This window comes from Melanerpes formicivorus, unplaced genomic scaffold (genome assembly GCF_026170545.1).
Source record: "Melanerpes formicivorus ecotype bairdi unplaced genomic scaffold, bMelFor1.0.p_v2 SCAF_4, whole genome shotgun sequence".
Lineage (NCBI taxonomy): Eukaryota > Metazoa > Chordata > Aves > Piciformes > Picidae > Melanerpes > Melanerpes formicivorus.
Genome location: NW_027142356.1, coordinates 15,723,486 through 15,747,984, shown reverse-complemented (window position 1 = coordinate 15,747,984; position 24,499 = coordinate 15,723,486). Strand labels below are relative to the sequence as shown.

Sequence of the window (24,499 nt, the reverse complement as noted above, 5' to 3'; positions counted from 1 at the left end):
AGTCTTCAGAGAGGTTTTCTTAGAGCAACGCCCACAGCAGCTGTTTGGCTAAAGAATTTCTGCTGGATTTGTCCCTGGTCACAATCAGCCCTTCGCTATTCTGTGGTTTTGTAGTCAGTTACACCATTATGAGCACGTAAAAGAGTGAAATAACAGCAACCTCTTGCATGAGATAAGAATAAATACAATAATGTCGAACTCCTTGGGGAAAAAACCCTAACAAATTCCAGTGGAGTGCTTTTTACCATGCTTTATAGTGTATTCTGTCTACACTCCTTTTCCAACACAGTACGTATCCTTCTGCACTGCACATAGAGCATTACTGAAACAGTTCTGTCACATAATTCAGTATATCTAGTAAAATATGAAAGTTGTTAAGCATGAACCACAATACAATAAGAGAACCTTACTAGAAAAATGAAAGTGAGTGAAGAGAACAAAAAAATTCTTGCAATCTTGAAATTCCCCATAAATTATTAATTGTTAATTACGGTACTTCCCTGAGGGCATGTAGCCTTGTATTCTCTCTATCACTTAGCAATCAGAGATGGTATGGAAGATAGAAGGAAAAGGGCAACTCACCACCAATTGATAGTATCTTTTCCTAATGAAGTACTTAACTGAAGAAATAGTCCACAGTGAACTTCAACAAGCTAATATCAAATCAGCCTCCAACTTACAGCAGAGCTTGCTTTTGATAAATAAAATACTCCACGGCTCTCCCTCTCAATTTAAAAATAACATCTTCTTGCAAATACATTGTACACAGCTAAAAACTACATAAGAAAAAAGGCAATGAGAAGAAGGTATGTTATCTTATTTGTGTCTTTAATACTTCAATGAGAATCCCAGCATTGGGTTGATAATGTTCTTCAGATGTTTGAAATCTGGAGCATCTGGATTAGCTGACATTTAGGAATTTTGAAAGATTGTCTAGGTAGGTCTTTTCTTTCCCATGTGCTCTCTGAAATAACTAGTTTTTCCATTTAATGATTCTTGACATGCTGAAAAGTTTGGCACATTCAGAGAAAAATAAAGTATTGATTCTGACCACCTTTGGCTTAGCAACAGGAAGGAGGGAAAAGCAGTGTGGGTCTGCTTTTAGAAGTATTGTAAACCCAGTTGTAAGGATGTTAAACTGTTTTGCTGTTTTACTATGTTATGTTGCTGAAGTTATAAGAAAATTTTAAAAAATCAACTATATCTTTAAAAGTAGTGAAAGAAATCCTTAAACACAGCTGCCTGTAGCAATACTACATATTTTATGAATACACATTATGCAAAGGGGTTTATTTGATCTATCTTTCCATAAATAACACTGCCTTTTGGGGATAGCACTAATACAGCTGTTGGGACTATGGTCAAAGAATGTTATGAATATGGCATTTAAAATACTAGCCTGTAGTAATAATCATAGTTGTTTGTTTCACTGGAATTACCACTGCATTTTGGTGACACTCTGTGGCCTTCCATGTCTCACTTAAAAGCAAGTTTTTGCATGAGTTGAGACTCGTTGCTCTAAGACTAGAATATACATGTGTCAGTGCTTTAATCAGCAATTAAAGATGTTATTTTATGAAAGCAATAGATTACTTCAAATAAATATTTACTCAACAATTTCATGCTTTCTTCCTTAAAAATACTGTTAGTACAGTATAGGAATAGTATGTAGCTGTATTGTGACAGTCAAGCTTATCATTACTCAGTGATTGGGGACGGGTCTACCAACACAGTCTTAAAACCTTCTAAAATGTCTTACAAAGCTGGAAAAGGAATTTTAAAAGGGGCCTCTTATTCCCTGTAAAAGATTTAAATTGCTTTTTTTTTTTTTTTTTTTCATGTCACTTCACTCTTGAATTGAGCAGAATATTTTGCTTTAGTAAGCAAAACAAGAGACTAACTTGTCCACAGAAGGGAATTTATGGATTGGTATAGCTCACATGCTGAACACTAATAGCAGAGACATGCTGCTATGAAAAGGAAAATGTATAAATAGAACCCAATATACAAAGTGTGGAGTAATCCCTTTGCTCTGCATTGTGATAATACAGGTTCAGCCAGAATACTTTGTTTAGTTCTGTCTTTTACTCTCCAAGATAGGTGGAAGACTAGCTGAAAAGTACATAAAGGGAGTAGCAACAGTCTGGAAACTGTGATCTGTGAGGAAAGAATAAGTGAACTGGAAATATTTTTTTTTTTGGTCTTGAATAAAAGAGTAAAGAAATGTAGTGTAAAGAAAGAATATGTCAAATAGGCATATTATGCCAAATAGCAAAGAGGGAGAGAGCAACATATTTTCTTTTCTTTTGTTGTTGTAGATATACTACTGTGAAAATGTTACATGGGTGGACAACTCTGTTAGAAATCTGCATTTTAGTGCACTCACAGGCACTCAAAGTAGCACATAAATGCTCTGTTGTGAATGTAAACAAACCATTTTCATCACTTCAGTAAGGCTGGCGTCCTCCAGTACACTTCTCACAGTTTGTATTTGTTCCTGCTGAAAGCACTGTTTACTCTGGAATATCTGGGTAGGCATGTGCAAGTCACTAACAGAAGAAAGTTGCAGATAAAGCTTTAGAGGAAGCTTTGGAGGAAAACTCCTTAGGTTCATTTTCCATTGGATTTTACCACTTGCTTTCATGAAAATTAGATCATGCTGTGGTAAGACAGCCTTGCCTAAAAGTCAGTGACAGAATAACTTTTAACAGATTTTTTTTTTTATTCAAGATGAATATGTGAGCATAACTTGTGAATTTTTACACTCAGGTTTTGTGACAATAGATCTGTTTTTTTATTTGGAGCCATAAACCAGCAATACATGTGTAAATTGTGACTGATGTGTATAGGGCCTGGCAGGGACAAACAAACCCACAGCAAGCTGGACTTCTGTGCTTTCTCAGGCTTAAATCTGACCCTGAAGTAGAAAACTGTTAGACATTGAGTGAATTATGTAAAACACTAACCGCTTCTGTCACAGTGGAAAAAACACACGTTCCATAAGAATGTGATGCACATTCCATAAGAAACATGCAGAGTATGTTGCTCTGAATTCTACATGTAAAATATGCTGTGTTAATATTAAAAAGGTTAAACAACCTTGTAAAATTCACAGATCAGCAAGCACTGTCTGTGCCATGGGATTGCCCTGTAGCCACGTCATGTATATTAGACAATGTGATATGGTTGCATAAGAATTAGTACAGATTCAGGAGAGATTATGAGCTTGGACGGGAAAATAGGGCATATAGGATTTTCTGAATGTCTTCAGAGATTTTTAGCAGCAGTTCCTTTGGGCATCCCAAAGAAACAGAACCCTTCAGGTGAGGCCAAGGAAGAAATAAATAATTTTTAATAGGATTTAGACATGAGTTTAATACTTCAAAAATATGTAGTGAAGAATGTGCTCATAGAAGACCTCAAGTAATGTAGATATGCAAACACTGAAAACCAATCTTGAATTGTTTCCAGGATTTCCTTCCAGGTAATGGAAGGAGATACATGAGGAAGTTATCTAAGTACCTGAGTTTTTCTGTAATTCTTATTGAAAGTGATGCAGGCAGAAATTAAGTATTAGGAGTTTGATAATCTGGAAGACAAAGCATCTGTTGTGCAAGTGGTTACTAATCAGAGCAGAGAATAATTAGAACGGGACCAGGGATAGCAAACCAGTTTAATGGCTTTATATCAGAGGGTGCTATTGGAATGTACTATATCTCAAAATGGCAACATTCTGATGGTTTCATTAAGGAATAGAAGATTTAAACCAGAGCTGAAATAACTGAGGTCAGTATGCAAAGAGCTCTCAGCAAGGTACTTTCTTATACCATCAAAGCTTTACCTAAACACAGAAATCCTTGTGTCACAGTTGGTTGCCTAGGTGGCACTTGAATAAACGCTGCCTTGCACTGCAGCTATAGAGCAATGTCCTTCAAGAACGTCCTAGCCTCACAGATGCCCATTCTCCAAGAACATCCTAATTCCACAGATTTGCCATGAGATAAAAAGCTTCTGGGGAGAAAAGACAGAGACAGAGGGAAAAAAAACTATTTTCCCTGTTTCTTCACCTAGGAGTTGTGTTGGTACTGCTTCAAAACTCTTCACAAAGTTATTTGGTCCCATATTTTGTAATAAAAAAACCTAAGTTTTGTTGTTGTTGTGTTTTGGTATTTAATTTATTTATTTTTTTTTTTTTTTTTTACTTAGAAACCTTAAGTAAATCTCAGGCTAGTGAAAAAGGGATAGGACACTTCTGAAAGTGCTTTAAAATTTATTTATTTTTTAAACTATGTGTTGGCAAAATTTGTTTCTGTATTACATCTGACCACATTTAGACAAAATTGAAAGGTTTATCGTTGAACTGAGATATGCTCTTTCTGTTTAATTTTTATTGAGCTGCTTTTATTGACAATGCAGTTAAATATAAAACTGCTGGTTCTTACATCAAAACAGTTCATCTGGGTAAAGCCTGGGGGAAAAAAAAAAAGAGTACAACAGATCATACTCACTGATTTTTAAATTATAAATACTGCTATGATCCTTAAATACATCACTCTCTAACCTTTGGCAAACAATTCATTGTCTAGTATTACATTAAAAATGAATAGTCTTCATCACAGTCTCATTTATCTAACATCTAAATCCTGAAAGAGAATGTATGTTCTAACCTCTTGAGAAATTAAGGACAAATGGTAAATGGATGTTAGTGGTACACTGTAGTATCTATTCTAGTCTGTAACTATTCTGTAGTATTTATCTCTAATAATATCCTCAGTATCATTTCAGATCAAAGTTCACAGTGTTCTTGCTGCTGTTTCCATATTTGTTTGGTGAATGTGTAACAGGGTGAAGTCTTCTAATAAACTGAGAGGTGATGACACAACAATCTACAGGCTGAGTGACAGATTTACATTGTGTACATTGGTGGAGTGTGTGTGATCACCTCATCTTAGATATGAGATAATACAAAGTTACATGTTCCTCAGTGAAAGCTGTATGTGTTTCTTTCTTTGCATTTACAGAATCACAGAATCAGCCAGGTTGGAAAAGACTTCAAAGATCATCAAGTCCAACCTATTACCTAATACCTAATACCTAACACCTCATGACAACTAAACTGTGGCTTCAAGTGCCATGTCCATGAACACCTTCAGGGACAGTCACTCCACCACCTCCCTGGGCAGCCACTCCACCACCTCCCTGGGCAGCCTATTCCAGTGGCAAATTACTTTTTCTGTGAAGAACTTCCTCCTTATCTCAAGCCTAAACTTTCCCTGGTGCAGAGTGACACTCTGTGTCCTCTTGTTCTGCCACTGGTTGCCTGGGAGAAGAGACCAATCCCCACCTGTCTACAACCTCCCTTAAGGTAGTTGTAGAGAGCAATAAGGTCTCCCTGAGCCTCCTCTTCTCCAGGCTAAGCAACCCCAGCTCCCTCAACTTCTCCTCACAGGGCTTGTGTTCGAGACCTCTCATCAGCCTCATTGTCCTTCTCTGGACATGTTCAAGTATCTTAATATCTGTCTTAAACTGAGGGGCTCAGAACAGGACACAGTACTCAAGGTGTGGCCTAACCAGTGCTGAGCACAGGGGCAGAATGACCACCTGGCTCCTGCTGGCCACACTATTCCTGATACAGGCCAGGATGCCATTGGCCTTCTTGGCTACCTGGGCACACTGCTGGCTCATGTTCAGCCTATTATCAACCAGTACCCCCAGGTCCCTTTCTGCCTGGCTGCTCTCCAGCCACTCTGACCCCAGCCTGTAGTGCTGCATGGGGTTGTTGTGGCCAAGGTGCAGCACCTGGTAGTTGGACTTGTTAAATGCCATCAAGTTGGACTCTGGAAGAACTCTCTCTTCTCTTTACTTTTTTTTGTAACTCAGGTGCTTGTACCTGTAGAACAAAGGGTTTCCATCTCATACTCATATTATCTCCATACTCACACAGGAGGGACCACAGGGTTCATTGTAGCATGTACTATCCCTGTTCAGCTGTAGGAGAGTTCAACTCTGCTAGCTAAAGCCATTGGCTCATCTGCAGCATAGCAGTGTCCTGGCTTCACACAGCCTGCTCTCAGAAGCAAGACCCCTCTCCCACACACAGATGAGCAGGATAACAACGCCAAAAAATACCCCTCCAGGTTGAGATAGTTTACTGAGATGATAATGCTATACAATTGCTGTGGCAGAAGCTGTGTGGGTTTTTTGTTTATTGAACTTAGTATTGGCCTATCAAAATCATGTTTCGGTTTGTCAGTAAATTATCTAATATCCAAGAGTAGTGGAACATCCTGAAAGTAGCCATATTAAGCATCTAGCAATCACTAGAAGTCAAAAATTCATATCTGAATATTATTTTAATATCCATTTTTTCTCAATAACACTGGTTTCACAGTCTACCCCTTTTCCACACCACCCCACCCTTTTCCTCTCCAATCCCAGAGCACCTGGGCTCTGTTGGAGTCTCCTCCTACCCCAGGTGTGGCCACTTTGCCCTCCCCACCCATTCCTCTTTTTAATCCCCCCCAGGAAAGGCAGAAGCTCTAAGCTGAGCCCATCTGGGCTGAGGATCCTCCTCTCATCATTGGTGAGTCCCCATGGTGCACACCATATGACTGAGGGGGAGGGACAAAGGCCGGGGGGCCTGCTGGCCCCCCGGTTAGATAGGAAGAGGGTTGGTGGCCTCTCCAATATCACCCATGGGTGCTGCCTTAGTGGGGCGAACTCTTCTGTGTGGTATCTTGGCTGGCTGAGGGCCTTGCCCTTGAGTCTGGCATGGGTGCAGAAAGGGTGGTGGTGGAGCAGGAGCTGTTTAGGCAGAGTGTAGGATGGTCCCAGTCCCTGGAGGTCCTATTTCCCTTTAGCAAGACTAAAGCATGGCATTGTCCTCTTTTGAGGGGATGTCTACGTTTGTTGAATGTCGATAAAGCTGACCCCTTGAAATGGCCTGAAGGGGTGCCAGGGGAAGGTTAGGTTGGACATTGGAAACATTTCTTTGCTGCAGGAGTAGTCAGGGATTGGAACAGGCTGCCCAGGGAGATGGTGGAGTCCCCACCCCTAGGGGTGTTCCAGAAATATGTGGCTATGGCTCTTGGGGCCATAGTGATGTTGGGCTCCTGTTGGACTGGATGACCTTAGAGGGCTTTTCCAATCCAACCAATTCTATGATTCTGTGACTCTAAATCTGGGTGTTTCATTATCACTTTCTTCTTTCCTTCTTCCCTTCCCCTCCCCTCCCTCCTCAGTTTTCATGCTTTCTTCTTTTCTTTTATAATGTGTTGAATGGGAGAAGGGTAGCAAACATAGCTGACAAGAAGGCAAGTTATTGTGCGTGAAATTAATTCTTGCCTCAATCAAAGGCAGGAATTCTGAAAGCAGTCCCATTGGAGATGCTTCCAACAGGAAGATGTTGGCATCTAGATCACACTGAGCAATAGGATACCAGGCTGCCAGCACTGGAATAAGACCTGCAATGCCTTGTTCCAAAGAGCAGTGAGATCAATATATCCAGCATGGTTGCCACCTAGAAATTGTGTCAGGCTTCCATTCTGTGCTTTTTCCCCCTTTTCTTTCCTCTCTCATGGTGTTTTTTCCCTCCTTCTCATGCATCTTCCACCAGCACCCTGGTCTGGATCAGCAATGGTGTGGCTAGCAGGACCCAGAAAGAGATAGTACCCTGGACTCAGCACTAGTGAGGGCACCTTGAGTGCTGGGGTCAGTTTTGGGGCCCTCACTCAAAGAAGGACACTGAGGGGCTGGAGCAGGTTCAGAGAAGGGCATCAAAGCTGGGGAAGGGTCTGAAGAACAGAGCTAGAGAGAAGCAGCTGAGAGAACTGGGGGTGTTCAGCCTGGAGAAGAGGAGGCTAAGAGGACACCTCATTGCTCTCTACAGCTCCCTGAAAGGAGGTTGGGGCCAGGTGTGGATTGGCTTCTTCTCTCAGTTCAAGAGGGACATGACAAGAGGAAATGTCTTCAAGTTGCACCAGGGAAAGTTCAGGTTGGATATTAGGAAAAATTTCCTCCAAATGGGTCATCAAGGTTTGAGCAGGGAGGTGGTGGAATCACCATCCCTGGAGGCATTTAAAAGATGTTTAGATGATGTGCTTAGGGATGTGGTCTAAGAGTTGTGTACAGGGGCAGAATGACCTCCCTGTTCCTGCTAGCCACACTATTCCTGGTACTGGCCAGGATGCCATTGTGCATACTGCTGGCTCATGTCTAGCCTACTATCAACCAGGTTCCTTTCTGCCTGGCTGCTCTCCAGCAACTCTGTCCCCAGCCTGTAGCACTGTGTGGAGTTGTGGCCAATGTGTAGAACCTGGCACTTAGCGGTGTTAAGTCTCATCAAGTTGGACTCTGCCCATCTGTCCAGCCTCTCAAACTCCCTCTGCAGAGCCCTCCTACCCTCTAACAGATCAACACCTGCCCCCCAGCAAATTTACTGATGGTGGACTCAATCACCTTGTCCAGATCATCAATAAACATCATTGAACAAGATGGGGCCCACTGCTGATCCCTGGGGGATACCACTAGTGACTGGCTGCCAGCTGGATGTGGCACCATTCACCACAACTCTCTAGGCCTGGTCCTCCAGCCAGTTCTTAATCCAGTACAGAGTGCACCTGTCCAAGCTGTAGGCTGCCAACTTGGCCAGGAGTTTGCTATGGGGGATGGTGTCAAAGGCCTTGTTGAAGTCCAGGCAGACTACAGCATAAAGCAGTAGCTGTTTTGCATAGTTAGTAACTGATGCAATTGTACTGTAACTGTGCTCTTAAGGCATCCTTATTATTAGGAGTCTCCTTTGAAGGTTTTCCAGCTTCAGATCTGGAAGCAGCACATAAATCATTGATTTCCCCTTTAGTTTTGCAAAAACTGCTTTAAGAATTAGCCATTCATTTTCTGTTGGACAAAATCACATCTGTAGTAGTATTTATCAAACAGATCTGAAAGAAAGAGTACATTATTGGCTTCTGTAATAAAATATCATTCATATTCAGGTACACAAACCTGTGTTTTCATACATGCATTTAGCCATAAACCCTTGGGTTTTCTTCTTAACACCTCAGCTATTTCTGTTGCTAACACAGCATCACCTCAATGTTTGCATCACTTCTAAACTGAAGTGTGATTTTTATCATGAATAATGGTTGTGTTTTGAGAGTGTCAGTTTCCACGTGAAAAATGTATTAACTAAAATTTATTTCCTTGAACAAACTGCAGGCATCCATGCTAGCCCCCATAGGTATGAGAGGGAGCCATCTTGTGGTGTAATTAATCCTTTCCTGAGAAATGACCATGCTATCGCTACAGTGAAACAAGAAATAGATGGGGAGAAAAACCTGTTTCATATATAAGGAAATCAAGCATAACTGAAACTTGTAAGAATTCCCATCATGCTTTTAATTTAAATACATTCAGCCACATTCTAACAATGTATGGACTTACTCTGTTCCAATATAAGTGCATGCAATTTACTCCTACTGTATGCAAGGACAAACAAGCTGCAGTACCATGTGCTTTTAAAGACAACTATTTCAAAGTCTTCTCTACCTACTGAACATGTCTAAGGAGAATAATCTGCATAGGGCTAAAAGTGTACATGTAACATGCTGGTTTTCAGGGCAGGTCAGGTGTGAGAAGAATTGGCTTGTTAAGAATGAAAATGTGAGAAGTAGACTTCAGTCTAGGCTCATGAGATGTTTTTAAGTGCAGATTAGTTAAGCAGAACCTAATGTTATAAGAGATGTTTTTGCAGCATTGTAAGAGAACGTACAATGTCCTGCACCTAGGGAGCAACAACCCTGTGCACTGTTGTATGTAGAGGGATAGCCAGCTGGAGAGCAGGTGTGCAGAGAAAGACCTGAGGGTCCTGTAGGACCTGTGCTGTCTTTGGCTACATTAGCGGTAATGTCATCAGGCCAGGGGAGGTGATCTCTTCTATCTATTCAGCACTGGTAGGACCACACTGTGCCCAGTTTTGGGGGAATCTTACCAATTTGTGAAAATAGATAGAACGTGCTCAGTGACAGGACGAGATGTAATGGGCACAAACTGAAACACAGAATATTCACTTTGAATGTCAGAAAACACTTTTACTTGGAGGGTTACTGAGCACTGGCACAGGCTGCCCACGGAAGCTTTTGAGTCTTTATCCTTGGAGATATTCAAATGCAGTCTGAAGAAGCTTTTGGGTAACTGGTTTTAGGAGGCTCTGCTTGAGCAGAGGAATTTGATCAGATGACCTCCAGAGGTCTACTTCAACCTCAACTGTTCTATGACTTTGAGTCTATGAAGAAAATGCCGAAGTATCTAATTGTTGTCACTGACAAAATATTATATATATACTTGACGATTAACAGTTTAGAAGTATAGTACTTGCATTTTTAAAAGGTTTCCTTTATTTAAAAAAATGAAGCTTTTTTCCTCTAATTCTAGTTGGCAGATGGTCATCCAGGGTTTTAACATAACATGCTAGTATCTTATTCAGAAAACAAGTGTTCTCAAATTCTGCTAGTGGCTAGAGAATAAGATACTAGAAAAAAAATCCACTGTGTGGACCATATGGATTTAAATATTTTGTTTAAAATATAATTAGGCAGATATATGTAAACATGAAAAAGAGGGCATTTGATGTTTTTCCATAATTCTGTTGAGAGGATTGTGCAATTTATGCAATACAAGCACATAATGATCTCTTTAAGATATGCTACTTTTTTCTTTTTCTGTGGTGTGTGTGGGTTGTGGGGTTCTCGTTCTTTTTTTCTCCCCAGGTGTCCACTCATTGCAAAGGAAGCCTTGGAAGATCAAACTCATAATTCAGTGTCTGCTACCCACCATCATCCTCCCTGAAAACAATTTTGTGTATTTCTTTAATGCAATTGAAGTATTTTGAATCTTGATCTGAATAATATAACAATGGAAAGCACCCTGTTCTTTCTCTCTCAGGTTTTCACTCTTAAAGTATTGAATGGGAATTTACCTGAAATGCTGTTGAGGGTTTCATATTTTTTGCCGATAGTATTGACAGTTAGTTCCTCTTGTGGCTTTAAACCCATTGGCTATGTTAGCATAAAAATAATTGCATGATTTCTGTAAAAAGTTAAGTTTATTTTTTTTTGAACAAAATATCTACAGTAACATGGGTGACACTGCAAATTTCACGTATTTTAGCACTTCTGTCTGCAAAGAATGTCAGTTTAAGTGCAATATAATACTTTAATACAATAAAAAGGAATTCAATCAAGTCCATGCAAAAAACATTTACAGAGATTTTTCCAATAAAAAAAAAAAAGTACCTTGAGATGAAATTGCCATCAGACAGAATTTGCAGAAGAACACTTGAAAACTCACAGACAAGTTATTAATACACTATCACATGATTTTATGTTATTTTCCTTACAGTAGCCTTTAAAAATCTGGGATCACTAACACACAAAGTATTTTTTTTTTTTTTTTATTATATTAAATCTTTGTCAAAAGCTTATGGCACAATTTCTTTTTGTTAACTTACAAATTACACATTCATGGAAGATCAGTAGCTACTTGAGTCCATGAAATGTTTCTTGCGTATTTCACAAGGATGAAAGTGCAGTAATATTCAAGAATACAAGATGAACCAACTCTTTTCTGGCATTTAAACCACCACTTCTAGCCATTTAACCTGCTTCCACAAGCCTTTCTTGAATACTGATAGTATTTCAGTAGTAGGTAATGTGTGTTGCCTGAAGGCACCTTTTCTGCAACTTCCCTAAACCAGAATACTCTTTCTCCTGTTAACAAGTAGTTTGAGTTATGATTTATACTTTTCTTCTTGGTTGTCTCAAAAAGGAAAAAATCCATAGTGATCTGATGCTGTTCTCACATAAATAACCATATCATTACACAGCAAAATGTGGATAAATTTATTTTACTACCTTCCAAGGGCGCTGTAAAAATTAATAGCTCATTCAGCAGTTTCACAGTTTAAGGCCAAATTCTGCTCTGTTGGATTGGGTTAGATTAATTCCTATAACAGTTCAACTGAGAGCAGAAATGTTACATGAAGTATATATATCTTTTGCAACCAACCATCTCAGTTTGGTCTGGGAACTGTATAAATAAATTTATTTCCATCTGATATAAAATTATTGCTAAAAATAACTTTAAGTTAAGGAAGACCTTTTCTATCTTTTCCTACTGTCAAAAATAGAAGTTTTTGTACGGTTTATTATATTTATTTTTATCTATGTTGTCAATCTACAGTTCTCTAAGGGTTTATAATACAAAGTGGAAGCAATAGCTTACTCCTGAAATGTAAAGTGCATATCTAAATCACCTAAATATAAGTCTTCCTAGTGACTAAACAAAATCATCTCTCACGCTTCACAGGTTTCTTTATAAAGCAGCCTATAACATGGTTTTGAAACAAATTCTGATAAAGAGAATCCAAAGCAATCTGGTATGTTTGAGCTGAAAATAATTCTCATTCTTTCTGAATTCCCCTAACCTGCTTAAATTACTGTTTGCTGTCAAAAGCTCTTGAAAGTAAAATGTGTTAAAATAGCTAAATTCCAAATAGTAAAATACTAGTACCCCTTCTTCCTGTTCTCCTTCAAGTCTCCTCTGATTTATCAGCATTACTAAGAAAAAATGTCAGCTCATTTTGTTGATACTTGTATATAGTTTTAAAAATAAAATGTATTTGGCTTTCAGAATCTAAGCATGAATTTGGTATTGTGGTATTTCACTCTATCTACTGCTCCTCTAAGGGACCTTTCTTATTCTCTCAAGGTCCTGAAGTATTTTGCCTTACAAAGGGTGCCATGGATTTGACCACGTCTCTCTTAGTGCAGGAATTAAAGACCATTATATAAGAGGTTCCAGACACTGCTTTGGGCTTTTTCTCTCCTTGTGGTTCCTATTATGCTATGTACAATGTGTGCTTTCCATCTTGTATCACCCTTCCCTTTTAATTAAGAAAGTGGATGGTATGGAAGTCAATTCCTTATCCACACAGGTTGAAACTACAGTAGTGTGTGTGTATATGTACTTAGCAGCAATTGACATAAACTGTTTCCCTCTGCAGATAATGCTTTTATCTGAACAAGCATTACCTATGGAGATGATACTGGGGGATGGGGAAAAAGTACAAAGGATGCCTTCATGATTCCTTCTTTCCCATTAATGGTGACTGTGTCAGTTCTTTGGTAGCAGTGCTACTGGAATATTGCTCCAGATCATAATGTCTCCCTCTAATTGTATTGCAATGACCTTACAGTGCCAGTATTTTGGTTTTATGGGGCTGGTCTACAAAACCCATGAAAACATGACCTGAAGAGCAGAAGGTCTGCACCCACAGTGAATAATAAGTCAGGTAAAGTGGTGTTAGCCTATCATGTAGAGGTTGTGCTTACAAGAAGCCTTTCTAAGAACTTGTACTCTGCAGAGTCCAGGTTCAGTAACAGTGTAGTGAGTTAGCTGTCTACATCAGCCTGATGAAGGGGGTCTTTTTATAGATTTAAGAGAAGTTCTGCTAGGTAGCATCTCCATCAAGAATTATTTTTCTGCCTCTCCACTGTCTCTTCCATAGAACTGTAGTACAAGTACTGCAGTCTAATACTGCAAATTATCTTTCAAATTTTGCATCTTCCTAATGTTCATTATGCAGTTATGAAAGAACCATCTCCCACACTAATTTTAGCTGGTCCAGCAACTGTTGATTCCAGCTTTGTGCAGAGGACTGACATTTCTGGACTTTTTCTCTAGCTGGTGGTGAACAGCAGGCCTTGAAATTTCTTATCTCAACATTTCTTTCTTTACTGCGTGACTTTACATTAAGTAATTTCAGAAAATTTAAACTTCATTTAGATTAAGTTCTGCTCTCTTCTGAAAACACATTATTTAATGGACTGCAGATGCTTCTGTTACCTTGCAAATGTTATGATTCTGGGGGGGGGGGTGGGGTGGGGAGACATGGCACCTCAAAATACAAACTCATCAGTTCAGAAGAGATCTTGGTTCCATTACATCAAAACTGAAAATCTTACTTACAGAATGACATGGAAAATGTTATGTGCATTTGAAAACATCATAATGGAGGTGGTTTTTGCTTTTCTTCTGTTTGAGGTACTTTTGCTACAACAGATTGCTAAATAAAACCCTAAAGTCTCAGCTTTTGTACAGTTTTCATAACAATGTTTTAAACATTTGTCTTTAATGTTTCCTGTTGAAAGATTGAGCATTATAGGTAAATATAATGAAGTATGATATGAGTAAGGTGTATTTAACTTCCTAGTGTAATGGCTGATGGAAAAGAAATAACTGCAAATATAACTAAAGAGGAAGAGATTATCTTTTCATTGGCCAGGTCTTAACATTCTCTTTTCTCTCACCATAGTACATGGCTGAAGAGACACATCTTGACAAGACTAGACACTAAGTCCAGTCATTAACTCTACAGATTTATTTGTATTTTAAACAGAACATAGAGGTAGGAATTCATCAGGGTGGTCACAAAAAAAGATAATGTAGATTTAAGCTTTTTATTTGTATATGCTATATAGTGTAACTTTTTCTGAATAAAGTATGCTAATCTAAGAAAAATGTGGCAGAAGGGTACCCCCCCTCACTGAGGTAATAGGTTTACATATGAAAGGAGGATCTTGTCCTTCTTGCTTAACAATTTACATTCCTTCTGACTCCCTATTACATTTTGCCAGTGTTGTAATCCAATCTCTCTTCTATCACTTTTGTGGTTTCCTGCCTGACTTCTATATTTGAGAGACCCTTTCTACCTTAAAGAAATTTACTTCTGCTGTATTCAAATTTATTACAGTTTCAAAACAAGGTAGAACCACACATGAGAGCAACAGACCACTGAATGATTGGGAAAGAGGCAATATGAATCAGGTTCTGGAGTGCTATAAACTACAATATCCAGGAGTTATTCTGATACAGGCCAGTAGTTTTTTATGCACTTCACTGAATGCAAGTCAACTGTTTTAGATGGAAAGAAGAATGATGAGGTTGAATAATAATGTAATTTCTTATGATTGCCCCATGATAATGGATACAGAACTTCAAACAGTCCTTAAAATACTGTTGACTTGCTGATAGCAGATGGAAGTTAACATCTCGTCATGCGATATGGCTTGTGATAACTTTGAGAGACAAATATAACCATATAACCTAACTGAAACATCAGCCATTAGTACATGATACCCCATGACACAGATAAGCACCTTTATAAATGAACAGGATTTTTTCAAACATGAATGTAATCAATGAAAACAAGACAGTCTCAGCAAAAAAAAAAAAAAAAACAAACCCAAAACACTGCTTACAGTGAATTGAATTCATTTCAGACCATAAATGCAGCAAAGCTATTTGAAAAAAGTACTGCTTTAATAATAAAGGAAGTTTATACATCTTCTTTTGACAGCTGAACAAAATCTGAGAGGTATTATTTTAAAGTCTAATGCTTACAGGAAAACAACAACAAACCAAAGCAAACCTAAGGCTGCTATATAGTAATCCTCAGTGCAGTTACATTGCTTCTGTTACTTCATATGCACCATGCCTTTGGCAGCGCACCAGATGTTTGCCTCCATCTGATTTTGCTTTTGTATGAATATTCTGAGTGACAAAACAAAAGCTTAAAACATGTTCAAAATAAAAATATGTTGTAATGAGAAGCAGCCTCAGCTACTGGACTTAAAGTATCTAGTAATTCTAAACATCAGATTTCCACATCTTCTCATGTGTTTGTTTTGCCATAGATAATATAGGCAAAAGTAAACCCTTGCCCACAAGCTATGCCATAAATGTGTTCTATTGTCTTACCAAAGAAGCAACTGATATTACTTGTTTAATCATAAAATGGGAAAATCTCTCCAAGATTTTAAATAATTGTTCTTTAATTGTGAATAATAAAAGATCATCCAGGTATTTTCTTGTGTTTTAGGAAATCTGCATGTTTTCCCAAAGTTGTGAAGTGCTTCTTAGCCAGTGTCTGAGACATATCAATATACTTCAGTGAGTGTCAGAAATACTTGCTATATTCATAAAATAAGCGTAATTTATGTAACAGGTAGGAGATAACTGTGTATAAACACAGATGTATTTATCTTCCAAATGTTTCAGTGGAGCAGTTGGCTATTTGCTTTTAGTTTTGGTCCAAGACCTCTTTGCATTGAACCAAAATCACAGAATCATAGATTCGTTTAGGTTGGAAAAGACCTCTAAGATCAAGTTCAACCGAAATGAAGCGCTGCAATATTTTGATTGTCTATCTCATAAGCTGTATGAGTTTTATCTATTGGGAAATGAACCCCTTCAAAATTATAAAAAGGAGAAAATAAATACTGCAAGTTTCAGTTGTCAACATATAAGCAATTAAGAGAAAAAAAAAAAATCCTTTGCAGGAATCAACGCTCTACAAGTTTTACTATATTTCCCATGTGATATGCAGGCTGTTAGGCTGTAGATACATCATGCTCTCTGAGGTATTTCAACACACACCTTCCAGGGGAATGGTAATAAGTATATTGAATAGGTTATGTAACCTCAGTGTGCCAAATGTGTGCCTTGCAAAATCACAGGTACTGTCCTTAAGACAAGAAGGCGGCATTAAAACTATAATCTCAAATTAGTAATTTGTCATTATCTTGTTAAATAGAAATAAATGTTACAAATAATGATCTGCTCTGTAATACTGTGGGATATACCATGGGTGTTCTGGATCCATTTATTTTTCATTAAAAACACACCAGAATCTTAAAAAAAAAAAATAATTGAGGAACACCAAAGAGTACTGTACAATTATACCACTATGTAGCTGTATGTATAAGTACTTGGCAGTAAGTCTTCGGTAGAGAGTGATTTATAATGAAAAAGCTGTTAATATTCAGGTTGACATAATGTTTGTAATAGCAGGTGTAGCTTCCCTCCATTCCACTGTGGTTGGGCCTTGTAGGCCATGAAGGATCCTTTTATTTTATTTTTTTTAACCACTTAATGCTTTTAACTCCCCCTAGTCACTCCTTCAATATGCATTCCTAACAGAAAGCTTCCTGTTGAACATAGCAGCCATATCTGTACACACTGCAAGCCTTAATCTTATTATTGATGAATGTCCTCATGCCTGATGATTTTGTAAATTACCCAGTAAAAAATATTGAAAATCAGAAAGGCTAATGGGAAACAAGCTCTGGATATTGTGTCTATCTTCTTAGCCCGGTCAATGAATACCTTTCTCATTTCCTCAGGGCTTTTTGGTGCAGCTTGAACAGGATTGTTTGGCCCCTTTTGTGTCACTCCATCTTTTGCTTGCACACATGGGCTCACTCCATATGCTGTAAAGCTAAACTGACTGTCTCTTGCGTCATCATCCTGTTAAAAAAGGGAAAAACAAAACACAAAATACAAAGGAAGAATTTTTTTTTTTCCAGAAAACTTACCAGCTGTTAAATAGAAAGTATTGTACCATTACCTCAGTGACTTCTTGAATTCACAGCTTAAGTGGTTAAAATCATTACTGTCTGTCAAAAATATTGCAGCATCTCTAAAAAACACAGTATTTTCTTATTTGTTTATATATTCTGTAATCTACTTAGAGAACAGAGAAATCTTAGTAAACTAGTGTTAATCAGGCACACAACTTCTGATTTGTTTTAGTTTTTCCCATTTAAATATATACAGTCTTTAAGTGGGCAAACTTCAAACTGGTCTTTTAGACAACAGTCATGAACTCCATATACTGCTTAACCAAATGGAACCCTGACCTCTAGAGATAATCCGCATACTAGCACTGATGATGCTTATGATAATTCTGTTAGTGAGAATTCTGCCTATTTGGTCATTGCATATTCAGTAATCTTATCTACATGCCTTATTTCTGCTGTTGCCTGTGAATACATCAGATAAAGACTATGGTGAAGCGTCTCTGTTTAAAACAAAGTCTATGAAAGCTATAGGCCAGATTTTTCTTCTGAAATATTCTTCTGTCAGTTCAGGAAAAATCTGCCTGGAAAATCTGAAAATGGTTTGCTGGCAGGACCAGTATTAATTACTTTGTTATTAAAAATACGAAGTCACTTAATATCTTCAAAAATATGCTGCTCAATTACTAAGTTTGAACTGAACTACTTGGCAGAACTGTAGCTATCACACAAATGCTGTATTTATTACTCAACTGCAATACTTTTTCAAATGTGTAAATTGAATATATTTGCAGAATAAAATAAATAAAGGAAAATTTATGTGAAAGAAAAGGAGGAAAAATTGCTGACTTCAGTAGGAAAATGAATAACAGTAATACGAAATGATAGGATCGTTATTTGATGACGTGATAAACCAAACAACTATAATAGTTTAGTTTTCCTGTCAGAAAATGTGAAATAACATCTTTACAGTAGTTGTATTCCAGAAGGGTTATAGTTTGTATTTCAGTTAACAGAAATTACAAACACATGGACTGTAAGAGTTTAATCTAAACTTGCCATTTAAGCTCCTGCATACATAGAATTCAGGGCTTAAATACTTTCACATTTGTTTAGAAAATAATGCTTATGACTGCACAGGCTGAAAAAGATGACAAAACAATTTTTCTGAGTAGCATCTTTCAGTCTGGTATTTTTCAGGAGGAGGCACTATATATTAAAACTCCACTGTATCTGCTTTGGGCTTACCTGAATTGACTAGTCCCCTAGAATGGTTTTAAAGGCCAAGTCCCTGCTTACTTTTTTGCTTGCAATCCTGCTGAATTTAGTCTGCAGGCAGGTTGATTGGAAAAGTTCTCTGCTGATGATAAAGTGGTATGAAGATCCTTTTAGGAATCAATCACTTCTGCTAAGTGCTTGTTGGATGGTGTTTCTGCAGGGGCAGACAGGATGTTTGAAGCCCCCAGTCAGACCAAAGTGCTAGGGCTAACAGATATTCATGAAAGAGCATTACAACGTGTCAGGTACCAACATAAGATTTCTGGGGTACCAGCTGGAATATCCAATTCATGGTTCTGCCAGTTTTCCAGCAGGTTCATACTGGAGAAAAATCATCATTTTTGCCTCAAGTTCGTATCCAAGGGCCCTTGTGCACAGCAGTAAAGATTCATATTAACTTTTGAGTGCTTTTTTGAAAGCATTTTTATAAAGTATCAATGACACTCTGTTTTTATTATTCATTCTGCTTATGGCAACATGTAAGTATTTATCATTTCTATTATAATTGTTGTAATTAAAGAATGAATTTTATTTAGAAAGTTAGAATTCTTCGGAGACTTGAAGGAAATACTTTCACTTATTTTATTTTTCTGTGAGCACTGTTCTGCAAAATACTAAGTTATAACAGAATGCTGTCAGTTTCTGCAGCCCTACGATTATACCGTTTTCTGTTCATATGAGGAGAGGCTGAGGGAGCTGGGGTTGCTTAGCCTGGAGAGGAGGAGACTCGGGGTGACCTTATCACTCTCTACAACTACCTGAAGGGAGGTTGTAGACGGGCAGATGTTGGTCTCTTCTCCCAGACAGCCAGTACCAGAACAAGAGGACACAGTCTCAGGCTGCACTAGGGGAGGTTTAGGCTGGATGTTAGAAAGAAGTTCTATACAGAGAGAGTGATTGCCCATTGGAATGGGCTGCCTGGGGAGGTGGTGGAGTCACCATCATTGGAGGTGTTCAGGAGGAGACTTGATGGGGTACTTGGTGCCATGGTTTAGTTGTTTAGGTGGTTTGGATCGGTTGATGAGTTGGATGTGATGATCTTGAAGGTCCCTTCCAACCTGGTCTAGTCTAGTCTATAATACATTTCTCTTTATGGGTACTATGTATATGAACTCAAAATACCTCCACAGCCTTTTGACTGTAGGCTATGGTAGCAGGTTGGAGACTTATTTGAGGCCTTGTCTTCCATTATTTGAACTATTTCTTAGTGTTTATTTTTGAGAAGAAAAGTGTTGAACAATTTTGCACTTCAAGCAGCTTGGTTTTAAATGCTGATCTGGCAGCAAACGATCTCACCTTGAACTGATGTCACTGTTCCTTTGAAGTCACAGAAAGTAAATTATTAATGCTATGTTTATTCCATATTTAAGCAGATAAAAATAGATTATAAAATTAAGAGGACAGGTACCTCTGTTAACATTTCACGTCATCACATACAGGTAGCAATGAAGGTATATGGAGTTCACATGGAAAGACATCATTTCAGACAAAAGGATAGGGCCTCTTTATGATTGGATATCACATTATGACAAATGGGACATCTTCTTCATAGTTTACCCTTAAATTTGTACTGTAGATTTGAGGTAAAGTCCCGTCTATAGGTCCTGTACATCTCAAGCCATTGCTATGCTGCAATGATTCACTGATTTCATTTCCATCAAGAACTCCCTCAAAATACTTTCATCAAAACAGGTGGGTTGACCAAAAAGAAAACAAGAAAAAAGAGCTGTGATTACCATGTTTGCATGTCTATTTTCCTCACTAAACATAGTGCAATCCTTAGATTTTTGAAAATAGAATTAAAAAAATGGCTATTCTTGAAAACTATATCTATTTAAATACAATTGCTATGCAGTATATGTACACAATTAATGTTTTTCCACGCAACTAAGAGAAAGCAGTGATCGTAGGTATGGTTCAATATCCCCATGTGCCTTCTAATTCTGCCATTTTTTTCCCTTTTGTCTTTCAAGCCCAAGAGGAATGTCGATGCAAATGAATAATTAATATTCATTCCTGCTGAAGAAATGCTTCCATCACATTATGAAGTTATTTGTGAAATAGTTGTGTCGGATTTTTTTCACCGACAGAGACAAAAAGACTATGGATCATATATTGCCTAGCAATTGAAGTCTCAGATTTGGAACCAAAGTTCCCTTGTTATCAGAATTCATTGTACCATTTGTGTAACCATAAATAAATTAGACCCTCTTTGAAATATCTCCTATATCTGCTGCAATGCCAATTGGGGAACAGCAAGCTGTATTTTATGTTGCAACAACAGTGATAATTTATAAATTTATTTATAGTACAATCCCAGAAACTTCACAATTTTTGTTAATTCTGTGCCAATTGGATCAGCCCTCTGGAAAGAAATTTGCCTTTCTGTTATTTGGAACCATGCTTATAACCATGGGAAAAAAGGTAGCCAGAGGGTGCAGTTATATCTAAGAATTGCCCTTGATGATGCTATTACTCTTGTCTGGGAAGGAAGGCTGCAAATGTACTAGATGGTGTTAAAAAGAGGCAGTGACTTAAGTGGAAAAAGCATATGGAAAATGGCAAGGATAGATGAACTTTAATGACAATATGTCTTGATATAGCTCTGTACATAACATTTTGTATAACTGCATGATTTTCCATAAAACTCAGTAGCTCTTATTTTGTTTGCTATGTTTCTTAACTGCAGGGGTTTTATCTGACTTCTTACGATTCTTAGGAGAGAGATTTCAGTTCCCCTATGCAGTTAGTCAGCATTGAAAAGGAATAATCCATAGTTTTGATTAAATTTACAAAGAACTTTAACCTGGGAAAAAACTACATTTAGCCAGGAGCAATCAACTTCAGAAACATACGATGGCTCTGCAGTAGTTCTGGAAAAAGGACCTGGGAGTTAGGAAAGGTTACAGTATTGATATGGGTCAATACCGTGCTGTCATTAAAAAGGCAAACAGCAAACTGGTTTGGATAAACAAGTGTATAATTTGAATTATGTGGTCCTTTGGCTGCTCTCCAATGTTACTGGTTAGGCTTCATGCTGCAAAGAGTTTTTTAGGAGTTATATGATATTAGGAGAATTTCCAGAGATGGAAAATGAGAATGAGCAAAAATAGACTGTATTGACTGAGAATACTTAAGGAAAAAAAGACTCAATGGAAATGTGCAAATGGCTCCATATAGGAGTGAAGTAGTCTGTTCTGTGTCCCTTCTAAACAAGCCATGAGAGGCCAAAAAAGACATGAATACAAATCCAATTTTCTAAACCATTGGTATAGATTGCAGGGGAGCTTTAGAACTGAGATGAATTAGGTGTAGCTGATTTAGGTCAGGAAAATGGATTAACTGACCTTTCAAGGGCATTCCAGCATTGAAATTCAATAGTCTGGCCGTTGTTATGGGTTCTTGATGAAAGTAAATGTTTCTTGCAACTATTCTTTAATTGCAAAGAAAATAGACTTCAAAAATTCTTCAGGTGACATTGCTATTAGATGTTAGTCATACATGTTCTCCTCTGCCAACATACACCTGAAATGAAACATTTCCAGAGCCATCTATTGTTGGACTTCTGAATCACTAGGATTTTTTCCATGCCCTTGCAGATAAAATGCCAGTGCCAAAAAAAACCCTGTATTAATCAGTTGGAATTAATCTGGTAGAAAAATCTGATCCTGGTAAAATATCCCAAGATGGTAATCATATAGGATGAAAAAAAAACCTAATATGTTATCTTAACTGCTCTATTCCTGTAATCTATTTGGACATAAATACTGACTAGGACAGCATTTAATGCTCAAGTGAGCCCCTGAAGTTTATTTTATACACAGCCTTTTAACCTATCTCTTTTATGCATCTTTTGGTCAAATTAACATTTGTTTATATATGGTAGTTTTATAAAGTCAATACAATCTAATTCCTGAGAGCCTGTGGCTCTTTGTCCTATTATTATGAACTACAGTAACTGACTTTGAGAAATACAAAAGAGGAAGTAAACACAAGTTATCTTGACTTACAATCCTATGGGCCTACATTACACGTTAAAAATGTTGGTGAACAAATAATAACATTTGTGATAAGAAAGGCTAGTTATTAACTGCTTTCCATAATCCATAAGACATAATTTCTTATTATTTGTGTACCCAAGGGTTTAGGAGCAATCCAATTTTTTTGGAAGAGATAAAATCTCCAGGCTGCAATGTTTCAAGTTCATTTATATTTGTTGGGCAAGGAGTGGTTTAATAAAACATTGAGAAGAGAGAAGCAATTAGCTGAGCTGTCTTTAGAGCTTAAGAAGGGGTATTCCCTAAGTCTACATGGAATTGGAGTCAGTCAAGAAATGCTTAGTTAATTTTTTCAGAAAAATGTCTGTTTCTTAAAATCATTACCTTGCATGAAAACAAAGGTGTTGGTTTTTTGACAAATTTAGGCTAAGAAACCTGTCTCATGATGAAACATATGGATACAGGGCGAAAAGGCAAACCATATGGCCTCACCTGGTTATGTTGTGAAGAAATTAATTGAAATTAATGTCTTTTATCCTCAGAAAAAAGGGTAGTACATGATAATTTACATTAGACTCTGCAGTCTCCAAATCTAATCCTCTAATTTTATAATAACCTAGCAGGCAACTTACCTGAAGAGAGAAGACTCTTTAATGAAGTGTAAAATTAGAATAAGGACTTTTGAGTTCAGAAATACCACAATGACAAGCACTCATCCAAAAAAAAAAAAAACCAACAAACACTTAAGTCTGTGACACTATGCATGTGCATGCTTTTTTTGTTAAGTGGTCCACTCTTAGAATTGTTTTGTATATTGTGTTTCATTCCTCACATACCTCTAAACTGAAATTTGACTGATTGTGACTACTGAAAGAATGTTGTTGGTGAGCTTGAAGTCTTTTAAGAGGGAGCTGGAGAGAGATTTGGGTTGATCTTGAGGGAGGAAGGTAATGTTACCTGACAATTTTTAACCTTGTGGTTAAAATAGCTGCCATGTACTTGAGGAATTATAAAGATATCACTAAAGTTGAATATCGTAAATTTGCCTCAGATCCAGAAGACACTACAATACATAGTGAGAAAGTAATGGGCTAGGAGTATAGTCACACCATTTACTACAGTAATTTGTGTGTGATACGTGATGCACTGGGGTGGACCAACTGCCCCCTATGCCTTTAATGTCTGTGCCATTCTTATTCCAAACCTTAAAGCAGCTTTTGGAGAACGGCTATATGCATACTTCAGGAATCAAACCTGTAGTCTTAGCTGCTTGACTGCACATTGGTAGTGACTTATTTTACTAGAGATTAGACAGCTTTAGCTACACAATACATATTAATAACTATTGCTGTATTAAAGTGTCTTACTACTTTTATGAACAATTTACACTAAGCTAACATGACAGAGAAGAAAAAAAAGACTTCTAAGCCTTTTAAAGTAAAATATTTGTTCTTCCACCAATAATATTAATTGAATAAGTATGCTGTGTATTAAAAAAACCACATTTATGTGAAATACAGCTAGGGCTTTGAACTGAATGTTAGAATGAAATTAGGAAACATTATTCATTGAATTTCAGTGTCATACAAACTGCTGCAAATACCAGTAATATTCATCCACTGAAGTATAACTTTTCTAACAGTGAAGTTTGTGCTTGTGCAGATGGCTCCCACATGGCCCACGCCTCATTTAAATCCCTCTTAAACCCTCTTTCGAGAATCCAAGTTGAATTTATGCAGTGCGTAGTTCCTATGACCCTCTGCCTGTAGCAAATTTCATTCTGTGCTGCCATTTTAGTGATATCACCCT

General features: G+C 37.6%; 1 protein-coding gene across 2 annotated transcripts in view; it reads right to left on the bottom strand.

Annotated features, from left to right (window-relative positions):
* Window positions 1–10,571: 10,571 nt before the first annotated feature.
* The window catches only part of GLRA3 (glycine receptor alpha 3), a 72,518-nt gene continuing 58,590 nt past the window's right edge, over window positions 10,572–24,499 (bottom strand). Inside the window, exons 9-10 of one of the 2 annotated variants that reach the window (XM_068137056.1) lie at window positions 20,250–20,369; window positions 10,572–17,364 (exon numbers count right to left, since the gene is read on the bottom strand). In XM_068137056.1, coding sequence (XP_067993157.1) covers window positions 17,095–17,364; window positions 20,250–20,369 — 390 coding nt within the window. In that variant the 3' untranslated portion in view covers window positions 10,572–17,094. The remainder of the gene's footprint in view (window positions 17,365–20,249; window positions 20,370–24,499) is intronic. The other variant, XM_068137055.1, reaches the window with a different exon arrangement.